A 13,510-nucleotide genomic window follows, 5' to 3' on the forward strand; every position below is an offset into this window, starting at 1 on the left:
ATAGAATCCAACATATTAAATTCTCAATAAATGGTGAGTAGTTAGACTTCGTCCATTTTCTAATTAACTTCCAATGAAGGGAAAAACACACACACACACATAAATCGTTGATATTTTATATTTAGAAACTAATTGTCTTTTGACGTATTTCCCTTTTTTTTCCTCAACAAGAGTTTATTTGAAATGTGGCATATTACAGCTGAAACAACATCAGTCCTAAAATCTTGCAAAAGTTTCTGGACGGCTAGATTTTAAATTGTTAAAGAAGTAACACAATCACTGATGTGTCTTCACCTAAAAACTTAAACTTTTGGGATAGTTGGTTCCTGACAAGATAAAGAACATAAATGGTTAGATATAAAATCAATTTAGTTCTTTCACCCAACAACTAAAGCTTTTTGGATAGTAGGTTAATGATATGGTATTAAAGCATCTATGACCATGTGGCCTAGAGTTCAATCCTTGTCGTCTCTATTCTTCTAAATAAAAGTTAAATTTCAAAACAAAGTAGAGTGTGTTGTGCATTGTCCATAATCCAAGCCCAAAAGGCTCTTGCGAAGGGGCATGTTAGATAAAAATCCATTCATTGTTTTTTACTCAACAACTTAACCTTTTAGAAAAAATTCAACCTTCTATTAGAAAAATGAGGGTTTGGTCACAGAAGTTTTAATACCATGTCATGAAACAACTATTCTATTACAAGAGCTTCAGCTGTCAGATAAAGACATATAAATTGTTTTATATTGTATCTATGAACATAAACTGACATTATAAAAAGAAAATTAGCAAAACTGTACCAGAATAACATCCATGAGTATTATAGGTGACTAGGGCAAACTCAACATTGGAAGCACCAGGCTTCTGCAAAAAAAAAAAAAATAATAATAATAAGGAAAAATTAAAGTTAATAGTTGAACCACAAAACCATCATCAGGCAAGATATAAAGAATATCACCACATCTACTGGTATGATTTCAAAAAATTCACATCTGACCTCAGCTATTCAATGAGCTAACAAAAACTTTCTCTTTTAGTAAATAACATTAATAAATCAGAGAGGAAAGTGCCATGAGGCCAAAGACATGCATATTAACAGTATAGAGGTCATCACATTCACAGGGAAGGAAACAAATGTGCTCACTGGTTAGCAGCCCTATCATCTCATTTGGCCGGTCAAGACAAATCCTGCAGAACCCACCCCCTGAACTGCATGAACTATTAGTCAAAGTTATCTTTCTATTTCAATCTAGCAATGTGTTTAGTAATATTTAGTTAATTTTCGTTTTCTTTGGGCGTTTGCCCACCATATGTACAATATATATATATATATATATATATATATATATATATATATATATCATTAAGAGCATAGTTATCAGTATCATAAGATACATGATACGATTCATATGATACGATATGATTCACAAGCACAGCAACAAGTATCGTGGGGTGTATTAGAAAGTGGTTTGTATCGGACGATAAGATACGTATCATATATTATCGATACGAAAATTAAATTAAAATTTTTAATATAAAAAAAGAAATAAAGATTTTATTTATGATTTAAAATAAAAGAAATCTAAAAAATTATTATTAATAAGAAAAAGAAAATAAAGATTTGATTTGTGATTTAAACTCAAAAAATTAATCTGAAAAATCGGCATTATTAAAGGAAATAATTAAGTAAATATTTTAATATCTATTTTTAAATTATTTTTTATTATGTTTCTGTATTGTATGATTCGATACGATTCATGATACAAAAAACCGGCCAAATGATACACGTTACGTATTGCGATCCAACAACCTTGATTAAGAGAGAGAATAAATTTGACAAGGGAAAATAAATGAAAATCGAGTTTAAAGTTTAGAAAATCTATTAAAGGCAAGGCAGAACCAAAAAGTAGGACATATGGAAGTCTAAGAATGTAAGTTATGTGAATAAAGTTTATCTTTAGCAAGGGGAGCAAATTTTTTATCATTGGAGGTAATCCAGTTGCTCCTATGAAGCCCAACGTAAGACATACTGGAATATCCATCCACAAACTTGCTTCCCCACAGGACATTCACCACAGAAGACAAAAGAATAACCATACAGTCCCACATAGCAAATTAGAAAATACCATAATCTAAGACGCAAAGAATATGGGAAGAGACAAAAACAGTTTGATGTTTTGATGTTTTCTATTATCTTCTGTTGCAAGCATACATACAAAAACAGCAGTCTGAAACCACAAGGAAAAACAAATGGATCTTTTTCTAATCAACATAATAAAAACAAAAGTTTAACTCTCCAAATGATTTTCCAAGGAAAACCTGGTCTTCATGAATCATGCATATGCACATGGAAGCAAAAACCATCAAACTTTCCATTCTTATTCAGTCATATTAGATACCTCTAATCATAAAAAGTACAGCAAAACGGACATTATTTATCAACCTCTATTTACCACATGTTCATCCAGAGTTGTAAATTATTACTCCTATTACTCACCTCAATCTCACCCTCGCTAGTCGGGGCTTAATGGGAAATGGTTCCACTCACCTCAAATCTAACGTGATTAACGAAAAACTTTCAGCCCAATTTTAATTTTCTGTTTTTTTGGATAAAAGTTGAAACTCATTAAGACAAAGAGAAAATGTTGCAAAGCAAAGCGAGGATAAGGAATCCTCCTTAACAAAAGAACAAGACAGAAAACAACAAATTAAAAAACTAAAAATGAGAAAATCAATGAAGCAAAAGCTTTAAGTCAACCCAAAATAAATTGATATCTACAACCACAATCATGAGAAAGCCTCAAGCACAAAGTAGGTACACCTTTGACAGCCCCAAACACTCTTCATAAAGAATGCCACACCACAGCAAAATAGTGTAACTTCAACAGTGTCATATTAGAATCTTGAAAGTTTAAAAATCTACTCAATACGACAAAGTAGTGTGCATATCTTCAACCTATGTAAGTAATTTGATATAACGTAAGCCAACAATGACTTCAACCTAGAGTAAATTTAAGATATCTTCCACAATTAGTTTGGGATAAAGGTGTTGTTGATGTTGTTGAAACAAAATGCACAAACAAAAATAAGACATGCACATCTCATATGCATCACCAACTAATAATATTTCAGGGCTACTGATTTTATGGAATTTTTGCATTAAGCAAAAAATAACAATAATAGCTTTATCAAAAAAGATGTTTTGAGAATGTCTGTTGGAGGATAATATATATAATAGTATTTTGTCACATCCAGAGAAACTTTAGGCTTACAGCATAGCTATTTCTGTTGGCAGGCCATTGTGAAAGACAATACTTTTCTCTTAAGTCCATGAAAATAATAAAATCATATTCAACAAATATGATATAAGACAACTAAATCCGGAATATGAAGTGAGTCGAGTGACACATTAAATACTAATGTTTTCTTCATTTTTGGCAGAGATTGTGAAATTGTCATCAAAGCAAAATGTTTACCTGCCCAGTTGAGTCATTTCCACCAAAGCACCTGTACAAATTGAAATACCACAATAGGTTAAAACAGGTGCATCATATCATCTATGATGATATATAATCTTTAAAATAACTTGACAAATTTGATAACAGGAGAAACCTGAAACTTGCATATAAACAAAAAATGAAAGCTTTGAACATTTAGGCATAAAGACCGATGCGTGACTTCTGTTGAAAACCAAAGTCTTAAGCTGGTGAGGAACAAGACTAGCTATGTTAAGGTAAGACTTCTATTGAATCCCAATTCCCAAAATATTATGCTCACAAGTACAGGAGTAATAATTGTGTTTAATTTGGTTCTCAATCAAACAATGTTACCCATTTGCTTTTGCATTGCCCAGCAGCCATTTTCATTCAGAAAAAGGTTATTTGGAATTTTTGGTCAATTTGGCGTCCTCTGAATTGGAGCCGTTTCATTTGGGTTTCAGCATAAGTGAAAAGAGGAAGGTTTTATGCCCACATGCTACCTATGCTGCCCATTGGTGTATTTGACTGGAAAGGAATGTTTTGATATTTAAGGGTTCTAATTCTACCGTCTTTTAGATTTGTTGTGGGATAGGATTGGCTTCAAGACCTTCCTTTGGTATTCTGCCTACGGTCTCTAAGAGAAGGGATTGGAGAGCCTTATTAATCATTGAATTTTTTGGTAGAGAGAAATTTTATTACAGAAATAAGAAGAAAAATACAAATCAGGTGAGGATAAGAAATCCTCCCAAAAAAAAAAAAAAAAAAGATAAAGCAAAGAGATGAAAAACTTAAAAATGTAACAAGGATGACCAATCTCTCTGCATCTTAGCATGAGCAACCTCCTTGGAACAACGCTGAACACCAAATAGGCAAACAGAATCCTATCCGATAACCAGTTCAAGGTCAGAGTCAACCCAAAAATGTGAGCATTCTTCCCCAACTAAATACACCAAATGACTGCATAACAGCATGCTTTTTAGTACTGTAATTTCTTTTTGTGCATTTGTTTAGGAGGGTATCTTTTTCCTCAATCACTTTTTAATATATTCTTCTATCTAATAAATTTTCGATTACTATCGATAAAAAGAAAGTATGTTATCCGCTGCCTATGGTTCGAGTCTTCGAGTGGACTGCTTATGAGTGTGATACATCCTTTTGCTTGGTTATTTCATAATATTTTTATTTATGTGCATCTCTAAATATTATAATCTCTCATTTGTCCCATGTAAGTATAAATTTTTAACATGCTTGACAATGTTTTGCTGGATATTATGACTGGGAAGCAATAGTTTCTATTGCTTTTCTTTTGTTTATTTATTTGAGTACAGTAAACTGGTAATGACTGCCACTGAGGATTGGTTCAACTGGTAGGATCAATTAGCATCAACAAAAATGTATTGGGTTCAATTCCTAATGGTGATCTTTCATTGGTAGGTCATCTATAAGTACTGTAAGCACTCGCTAAGGCTTGTGGCATGCTCTAACCTTGGAATTGAGCAACCTCCCCTACCCCTGAACTTATTAATACTGCACCCTAATCCTGTGCCAGAAGGAGCAACACACAAACCCATTTACCCCACAGAATGACATCAGCAAAAGAGCCCGCCTTCTCAATAGTAACAAACTAAAAAAAGTATCAAAGCTATATAGCCAAATGGGCAAACGGCCAAACATTTAAGACCACAAAACTTAAGTCTAGTAGTAAAAGTAAATGTCTACAAATAACAGTTTTTCTCCAATAAATTCATTACCCAAAAAAACAAAAACAAAAACAACCGTACCCCCAATATCACCACCACCAACAACAACGACATAGTCAGAGCCACTACTAAAATGTTCCACATTTCTACTCATAGTAGTTAATTGCGCCGCAATAGCGCCGCGAGCCGCGCCGTATCGGCGTTGCGGTGCCTCACCGCAAGAAACCACTCCGCGCCGCATCGGAACGCAACAGCAGCCATTGCAATCGCAAATTGCAGCCATATTGTTGTCATAAGGCAAAATGTCAATTTTGTCCTAAATTTAAATGTGTAACAGAAAAATTTTAAGGGTTTTTTAGTCTATCTATGTCTCTCAGTCACTTCTACTATCTCTGCCTTTAAAAAATGTTTTTTTTTTGTCATTATTTCTGTCATATATCTATTCCGCAATTTTCGCAACCACAACCCGCTATAACACTATAGCGTTTTTCGGGGTTGGCCACGACATGCCGCAATCCGCATTTGATAACTTTGTTTCTACTAACCCAATAAGAAGCAAACTTTTCAAATTACTATTTCAAACAAAGGATTAATCTTTCATCCAAGTTCATCACCACCAACAGCTATGGAGTAGGTAAGCATCAAATGTGTCAACGGCTCCCCCCAATTGAAATTAAAATATATATATATATATATATACCAGCGTTGCCACAGGACCAAGCGAACCAACCCCAACCTCTACCAACAGACAATCAACTCTATATCCACTTTGCCACACCCATGACAAACAACGAGCAAAAAAGCCCAAAATCCGTTCAAAGCATCACCATCACGTGATAGTCCAAAAGCCAAAGCCTAAGCCACTTGTTTCACCTCACCAAGCGAGACTCCAGTTCCAACTCCACAATTACAACAAACTTAACCCATAAACCCACCCCAACTACCCATAACCTAACAAAACAAAAGCAACACCACCTTCAATAACCCCAAATCTCAAACCGGGGTTTCGCCAAGAGTAAAACTTGTTTTTTTTTTCCTTTTATTTTCTCTTCGAAACCAATAATAATCAACCAAAACAAACCACAAATTGGGTACAGCACCTAAACCGAAGCCTTAAATCCCAAAAAATTTAAAAAAAAAATCAAAATCCCTAATTTTGATTGAAATGAAGAAAAGGGGGTAATAGATATTAATATATATACAAGAGAGGAGAAAGCAACCTGATGATCTTATCGAGGTAATCCATGAGAAGGGTGTCCCAATGAGGACCCATAGCAGCGGTGCTTTCAACGACAACGATGAGGTGTTTCTCTGCCATGACGCGAAACACAGAAGAGAGTGCAGAATTTCTAGGTTTTGGGGGAATAAAGCGTTATTATATGAAGTAAGCGTTGGTTTTGGTTTTGGTTTTGGTTTTGGTTTTGGTTTTGGTTTTGATGGAAAAAACGAAAAATTGGAAAGTGAAAGGGTGCATTAAAAGGATCGCCATAAGAGTACGAACCTCATTTTCCGTGCCACTCTTTGGTACAATGAACGGTGAAGATGGTCGCTAGCTACTGAGTGGAGTGGCGACCAAAACAAAAACAAAACCAAAACGGTGTTGTGTTGGCGACTTTTCTGATTTGGTTTGGGAATTATAACAATAGTCAACCGGTGGCGTCTGCTTGGGACTGTTGTCAAGAAATTGGTAACATTATTAAGTTTTCTACCAATCAAAGGTAACTGTGGTGTGGTTCCTGTTATTCTCCGCGTACGGGTCTCATATGACGAGAGATAAATATACCTAGTATTTGTTTTCTCTGGCCAATAAGAGGAAAAAGAGGAGGACCTGCAATAAATCTTTAAAAAAAAACACAAAATTAAAAATATATACGTATAAGGAAACAAATATTTGTACTAAGATATAGATAAATATCTTACAACATAATTTAAGGGAGAAAAAGACATAATTTATTGTTTTTTATTTAAAATCTATATTATTCTAAAGTAAAACCGTTTATTGGAAACTTTGATGATGTGTTGAATCTGAGGTTTGTGTTCACACTACTTAAATTTAAATATTTTCCTCTTTTAGAAATATTTTGAATTATTTTAAATTAAAATTATTATTAATTCATTTTCGTGAAAATAGTGCAGCTTTTATTATGGTTCAGATTTTGAATGCAACAAAACCCCACTACCTCCTACCTTGGAAAATGTTGGGCTTATTAATTTTGCTGTGTTCAAGAAAGACATTTATTCCATCAAATGGTGTTTCACCAAGTTAACGCACTGAGTTTTTGTATAAATGGGGAAGTGTTGTTTCTTTTTGGGTTGCCTGCTTTTTTTCTGCGTTGGTGTGTGTAGGGGTTGTTCTATTGATATCATTTTCGGTTTCTTTATTAACAAACGTTGTTCTGATGTCGTATTTTTTATTACATATTTTTGTAGGGTTATCTTTTGGAGCTAAATCAATGTTGAAGAACACGTACGTTTGAATATGAACCACATCTTTTTTTTGGCTTGCTTACGTTTTTTTTTTCTTTGTTCGTTTTTGTATAGGTTGTTCTATTTGTATAATTTACGGTTTCTTTATTAACATATTCAAAGATTTAGTTTCAACATAATCATTTTCATTTCTTATACTAATTCTCATTTCTTCGTTTTATAGGGCGGAAGGTTTCGTGCTACTGTGAATGATTATTTACATATTCAACGTCTTTCATGTTGTTCGAGGGAGCTGCTATAAAGGGTTCAATTTATTTATGCTTGCATTAATTCAATAGGGTTTATGAAATTGTTTGTGTGTTGCATTATTGAGTTTTCGTGTTGTTACATTGAGGTTTCGTGGTGTTATACAATTTTTTATGACATGTTTTTGTAGGGTTATCTTTTAGAGTAACATCTTGAAGAACACATACGTTTTGAGTATGAATCCAATGCGTTTATAGTCAAATCTGCAATGAACGCGAAATTGTGGCTTATCTCTTTGTCTTTCTCAACACCTTCGATGAATTGCAATGACGCTGATGAAGATGGTTTTGTGTCTTCTTTTGTCCCCACTACAAAAAAATATATGAGTTCTTGAGGCTTTGGGTCTTCGTGTTGTACATGGATGCGTTTTGCTGCTGAAAGGGAACATGTAACTGATGGAGAAACTTCACGATTGCATCTTATATATGAATTTAACATTTTGTTAGACAGGTTTCGTGATTGTGTTGTGTTTAGGGTTCTTATTTTCTGTAACCAATAAAAATTGATTATTTCAAGAAATATAAAACAAAATAAATTTTAATGTTGGATATAATTATTTAAAGAAATTTTACAATTTTGACGGTTGATGATGTTAGTATGTGAAAAGTTATTGGAATAAATTGTCTTTTTTTTCGTTTATTTATTTGTTGGTTTTTTTTTTTAGCAATTGTCAATAAAGTTTATTTTGTTGTTTCTTCCTTCTTCTTTTTTCATAGCTTTGGGAATTTAAAAGTCACACTAACGAACGGATTGCTTATAGCAGTGAATGGAATTGCTGCATCGTTATTTTTGTAATTGTCGAAAAACGAAACGCGGTGCATGTGTTCCCAATTGTCTTTTAGTATTCCTAAGACCATCAAGTAATTATACAGGTCTTTTGGCATTAATAGGGATTTAGGAAAATGTGAATCATCAAAACAATTTATTGCTTTGTGCATTGGAATGGACAAGGCTAATAAACAAACCACTTGAAACGTCATGATTGAACATCACAGTGTTCCATAAATATTTAGGACTTAAGAGTTATGGAAAATATGAAGAGTCTTAATCTTTAATGGTAAATTAAGATTCCTATAAATATTAAAATATTGTACCAGCTTAATGTATTATTCTATTGATTATTGCGTTGACTTTTATTATAAAAAAAACTATCAATTAATTATTAGTGTGTTTATCAAAGAAAATAAATCATTAACATATTAATTATTGCAAGTTCAACCAACTAATTTATCTAATACAAGGGGATTTCAAATTTAAAAATAGAGGTCTAAAAAAATCAAATTAAATGGATTTTTTTAAAAATAAAAATAGATTTTTTTTGGATTGAATAGAATTTAAATGCTCACTCTATAAACAATAACATTATTTCATATTTTTAAAATTCAAATAGAGTCTTTTGGATTGAATTGAATCTCAACGGTCACTCTAAACAAATACAATATTTCCTTAAACATTTTCGCTTCTCAAACATTATATCTGCTCTTGAACCAAAACATCCTTAATTTTAAAGGGTGCATTTCGGTTTACCAAAAAAAAAAACGGGTACAATTCGATTTTCATATTCCCATTCCATTTTCTAAAACCTTCATTTTATCTTCGTTTGTTGAGTAATTACCAATAAAAGTTTAATGTTTTGCAGTATTCTATTCTTACAATATATCTTTCATCTTTTATTGTGCATAATTCCTAGAATATAACACATTTTTGTATACCAATGCACGAATTCAAAAGATGAAGAAAAATAAAATAGGTTTTTATATACAAGTGGCTTCAGTTTAGTATTCCTAGGACCATTGGTTATTATACTGTTTTCAATAAAGACGTGGCAATTGTTTATTATAATTGTTATGGAATAGCAATAGTCATATAATAAAAGCTGACATATGCATTTAAAGACATCACGTTTGAGTAATAGCTAATGTGTTGCCATTCTGCTAATTTTATTTAAAGACATATGAATTAGTTTGTTTATGTTTCAAATAACATAATTAAGGATTATTTTTTAATGACCACATTAAATTTCGAAATATTAAACTTGCTTTCTACATTTGAATTTCCAAATTAATAATAAAAACTTGCTTTCTAAAATATTTATTATAAATTTCGAATTTCGTTTAAATTAAATTTTCATTTTGAATTTTAAACTTTGTAGTGGTGGGAAAATATTTGGACAATTATTGGTGGCAGACAACTCATTTATTATCTCATTACTTTCAACATGGATAATTTGTTAACCATATCAATGCTGCATAAAAAATTTATTTTGTTAAAAAATAATTATTAGAAAAACGAAAAATGTTTTGTAAAAAAACGCAAATAATTTAAATTAAATAAATATAAAATAAAATCAAAATTTGTAAATAAATACAATAGAAAATTATGTGAACAATTTTTCGTGGCAAACAAGTAATTTAATATCTCACTGCTTTTTACATTGAAATTTTCAAATTAATAATAAATCATTGCTTTCTGAAATATTTGTTTTAAATTTTGAATTTCATTTGATTTTGAATTTTGAATTTTAAACTTTGTAGTGGTAGGAAAACATTTGGACAATTATTGGTGGCAGACAACTTATTTATTATCTCATTACTTTCTACATCGGTAATTGTTAACCATATCAATGCTCCATAGAAAAACTATTTTGTTAAAAAATAATCATTTAAAAAACAAAATATTTTGTAAAAAAAACGCAAATATTTTAAATTAAATAAATATAAAATGAAATCAAAATTTGTAAATAAACAATAATAACTCATTTAATATCTTACTGCTTTCTACATTGGAATTTTCATATAATAATAACTCATTGCTTTCTGAAATATTTATTTTAAATTTCGAATTTCATTTGAATTTGAATTTTTAATTTTAAAATTTGTAGTGGTGGGAAAATATTTGGACAATTATTGGTGGCAGACAGCTCATTTATTATCTCATTACTTTCTTTAAGGGTAATTGTTAGCCATATCAATGCTGCATAAAAAACAAACTATTTTGTTAAAAAATAATCATTAAAAAAACCAAAATATTTTGTAAAAAAACACAAATATTTTAAATTAAATAAATATAAAACAAAATCGAAATTTGTAAATAAATAAAATAGAAAATTACGTGAACAATTTTTTGTGGCAGACAATTCATTCAATATCTCACTGCTTTCTACATTAGAATTTTCAAATTAATAATAACTCATTATTTTCTGAAATATTTATTTTCAATTTCGAATTTCATTTAAATTTAAATTTAAATTTTGAATTTGAATTTTGAATTTTGAATTTTAAACTTTGTATTGGTGGGAAGACATTTGGACAATAATTTTGGTGGCAAAGAGCTCATTTAATGTCCCACTACTTTTCTTTTGTTGTATATTATGAGTAAAAAAGACTTTTACTTTTCTTTTGTTGTATATTCCACTATTTTTTGCATGGATAATTGTTAGCCCTATCAATGCTACATAAAAAAAAAAAATTTTAAAAAATATTGCAAAATAACAAAATTATTTAAGATGAACATTTTAAATATACATGTATAACCAATTTTAAAAAATGTATAAAAATCATAAATTAAAAGAGAAAAAGTCATATAAAAAATGTATAATTAATACAAAAGAATTTAAATTTTAAATTTAAATAAAATTAAAATGATCTCTATCATTCTGGAAAAAATAGATTATAAAAATTTAATCACTATAAAAATAAATTTTTTAATTTAGTATGTGAGAAAGAAATTAAACTTTCAATTTTTTATTGAAAGAGTATAATTAACACGGAAAAAATATGTCATGAATGAATAACTAAAAGCTATTATTTGGAGAAAGTACACAACCTTTTATGGATATTTTTCACTACTTTTTATATGAAAAATTATTATGTCTATTAATAATACTTACTATTGGGTGAGAAAATATGTACTATTTAAAATTTAAACTTTTCAATTTGAATTTTGAACTTGATAGGTGGGAAAAGAGTTCAGCATTTAATATTTCTGTCGTGGGAAAAAGATATATATAATAAATTCGAATTTAATATAAAATTATAGATTAAACAAAAAATGTATCAGAAATTATAAAAATATATTTATAGTTGATAAAAAACAATCTAAATTTTAAATTTAAACTTCATAGGTGGGGGAAAAAGTTTAAAATTGGAAGTCAAACAGCTATATTAATATAACACTGCTTTTTGCATAGGTGATTGTTAAGCCTATTAATAATACCACAACTTTCGGCATCATAAATTGTTAAGCCTATTAATAATTGGTGTTTTTTAATTGCAGAGTTTTGTTTGTGGTAGATACTTACAAAGTTCTATAGCTTTTTCACCTCCCTAAATAGCACAAAATATTAACACGATTCTTTCTTTTAGCAATTAAGCGACGACAGACGCCGACAAATTTTTTGATCTTTTTCCTCCGTGCATCGCACGGGTACTGCTCTAGTTTAACTTTAAAAGAAAAACACTCACTTTCTTTGTAATAATTTTTATTGTTTGTGTCTTTCTCTCAATTAAAATTACAAAACTCTATATCCTTTAAAAGTACAAACACTAAACCATATATATAGGATAGGATCCTTTGATTATGTCAAATTTTGAAATTTGACAATAAATTCTAACATTTGATTTTTGCTAATCAACTATTATTATTTATTGGGAATTAATATTAATTAATAAGTTTGATTCTCAATAAATCACAATCGTTCATTGGCGGAAATCAACGGAACAAATTTGGTGTCAAATTTCAAAATTTGATAGCGATATTAAAGGATCCAGCCCCTATATATAGGTTTTAATGTTTTTACATTGAATGTGGATAAGATATCCACATTCACTTCTAAAATGACATCGTTTTAGGTTGAAAGATTAAAAAATTATAAATAAAAAAACTATTATAATTCTAAAATAAGTTATAATTACAAAAATACATTAATTTCTGCTCCAAAGTTTTACGGTTCGCAAGTTGACTTTTTTTTTGGCCACGTGTCAACCCCAGATGATTCACGCCTAAATTAGGCGTGAATGCCTTGGGAGTCACGCCTAATTTGGACATGAATAGCCACGCCTAATTTATACGTGAATGAGTGCAATAGATCCGTAGAGATAATTTCGAAATAACTATGTATTCGTAATTATTTATTAAAATAATAATATTTTAAATTTTTTTTGCCTAATTTGGCATGCCTGTACTATAATTACGTCAAAACATATCTTATTTTCTGTATGACTTATGCTTCTCATTTTTCTATAATATACTTATAATTATTTAATTCATAAGATAAATAAGAAGACGTAAATAATGTTTTTTATATTACATGTATTAAATATAATTAAGAAAGAATGTTACGAAGCATTATGCCTATAGGTTCTCATCGTTACGAATTTTAATCTTATGTTTAAATTGCCTGGGAAATTGTATGATTAGGATAGTGGTGCAGCCCAAAGCCACAGTAGCCCAAGCGCACCAATAAATAATCTCTGTTTCCCGACGAATACAAGCTAGGCTGAAGTAGGACAGTAGGCCCAAGCAAATAACAATAGATAATGTAGTTTAATTGGGATTTTAATTAGTATTGAGCGGATGATTGGTAGAGGAGAAATTTTTTTT

At 30.3% G+C, this 13,510-nt stretch overlaps 1 protein-coding gene across 1 annotated transcript in view; it reads right to left on the reverse strand.

The window, feature by feature from the left end:
* LOC133317255 (mediator of RNA polymerase II transcription subunit 25) overlaps window positions 1–6,857 on the reverse strand; it is a 42,606-nt gene extending 35,749 nt beyond the window's left edge. Inside the window, exons 1-3 of the mRNA XM_061519106.1 lie at window positions 6,397–6,857; window positions 3,474–3,504; window positions 798–861 (exon numbers count right to left, since the gene is read on the reverse strand). Coding sequence (XP_061375090.1) covers window positions 798–861; window positions 3,474–3,504; window positions 6,397–6,494 — 193 coding nt within the window. The 5' untranslated portion in view covers window positions 6,495–6,857. The remainder of the gene's footprint in view (window positions 1–797; window positions 862–3,473; window positions 3,505–6,396) is intronic.
* Window positions 6,858–13,510: the final 6,653 nt, after the last annotated feature.

The sequence above is a fragment of the Gastrolobium bilobum genome, unplaced genomic scaffold, assembly GCF_033153095.1.
Source record: "Gastrolobium bilobum isolate Gb01-03AN ecotype WA unplaced genomic scaffold, APGP_CSIRO_Gbil_v1 utg1269, whole genome shotgun sequence".
Classification (NCBI taxonomy): domain Eukaryota; kingdom Viridiplantae; phylum Streptophyta; class Magnoliopsida; order Fabales; family Fabaceae; genus Gastrolobium; species Gastrolobium bilobum.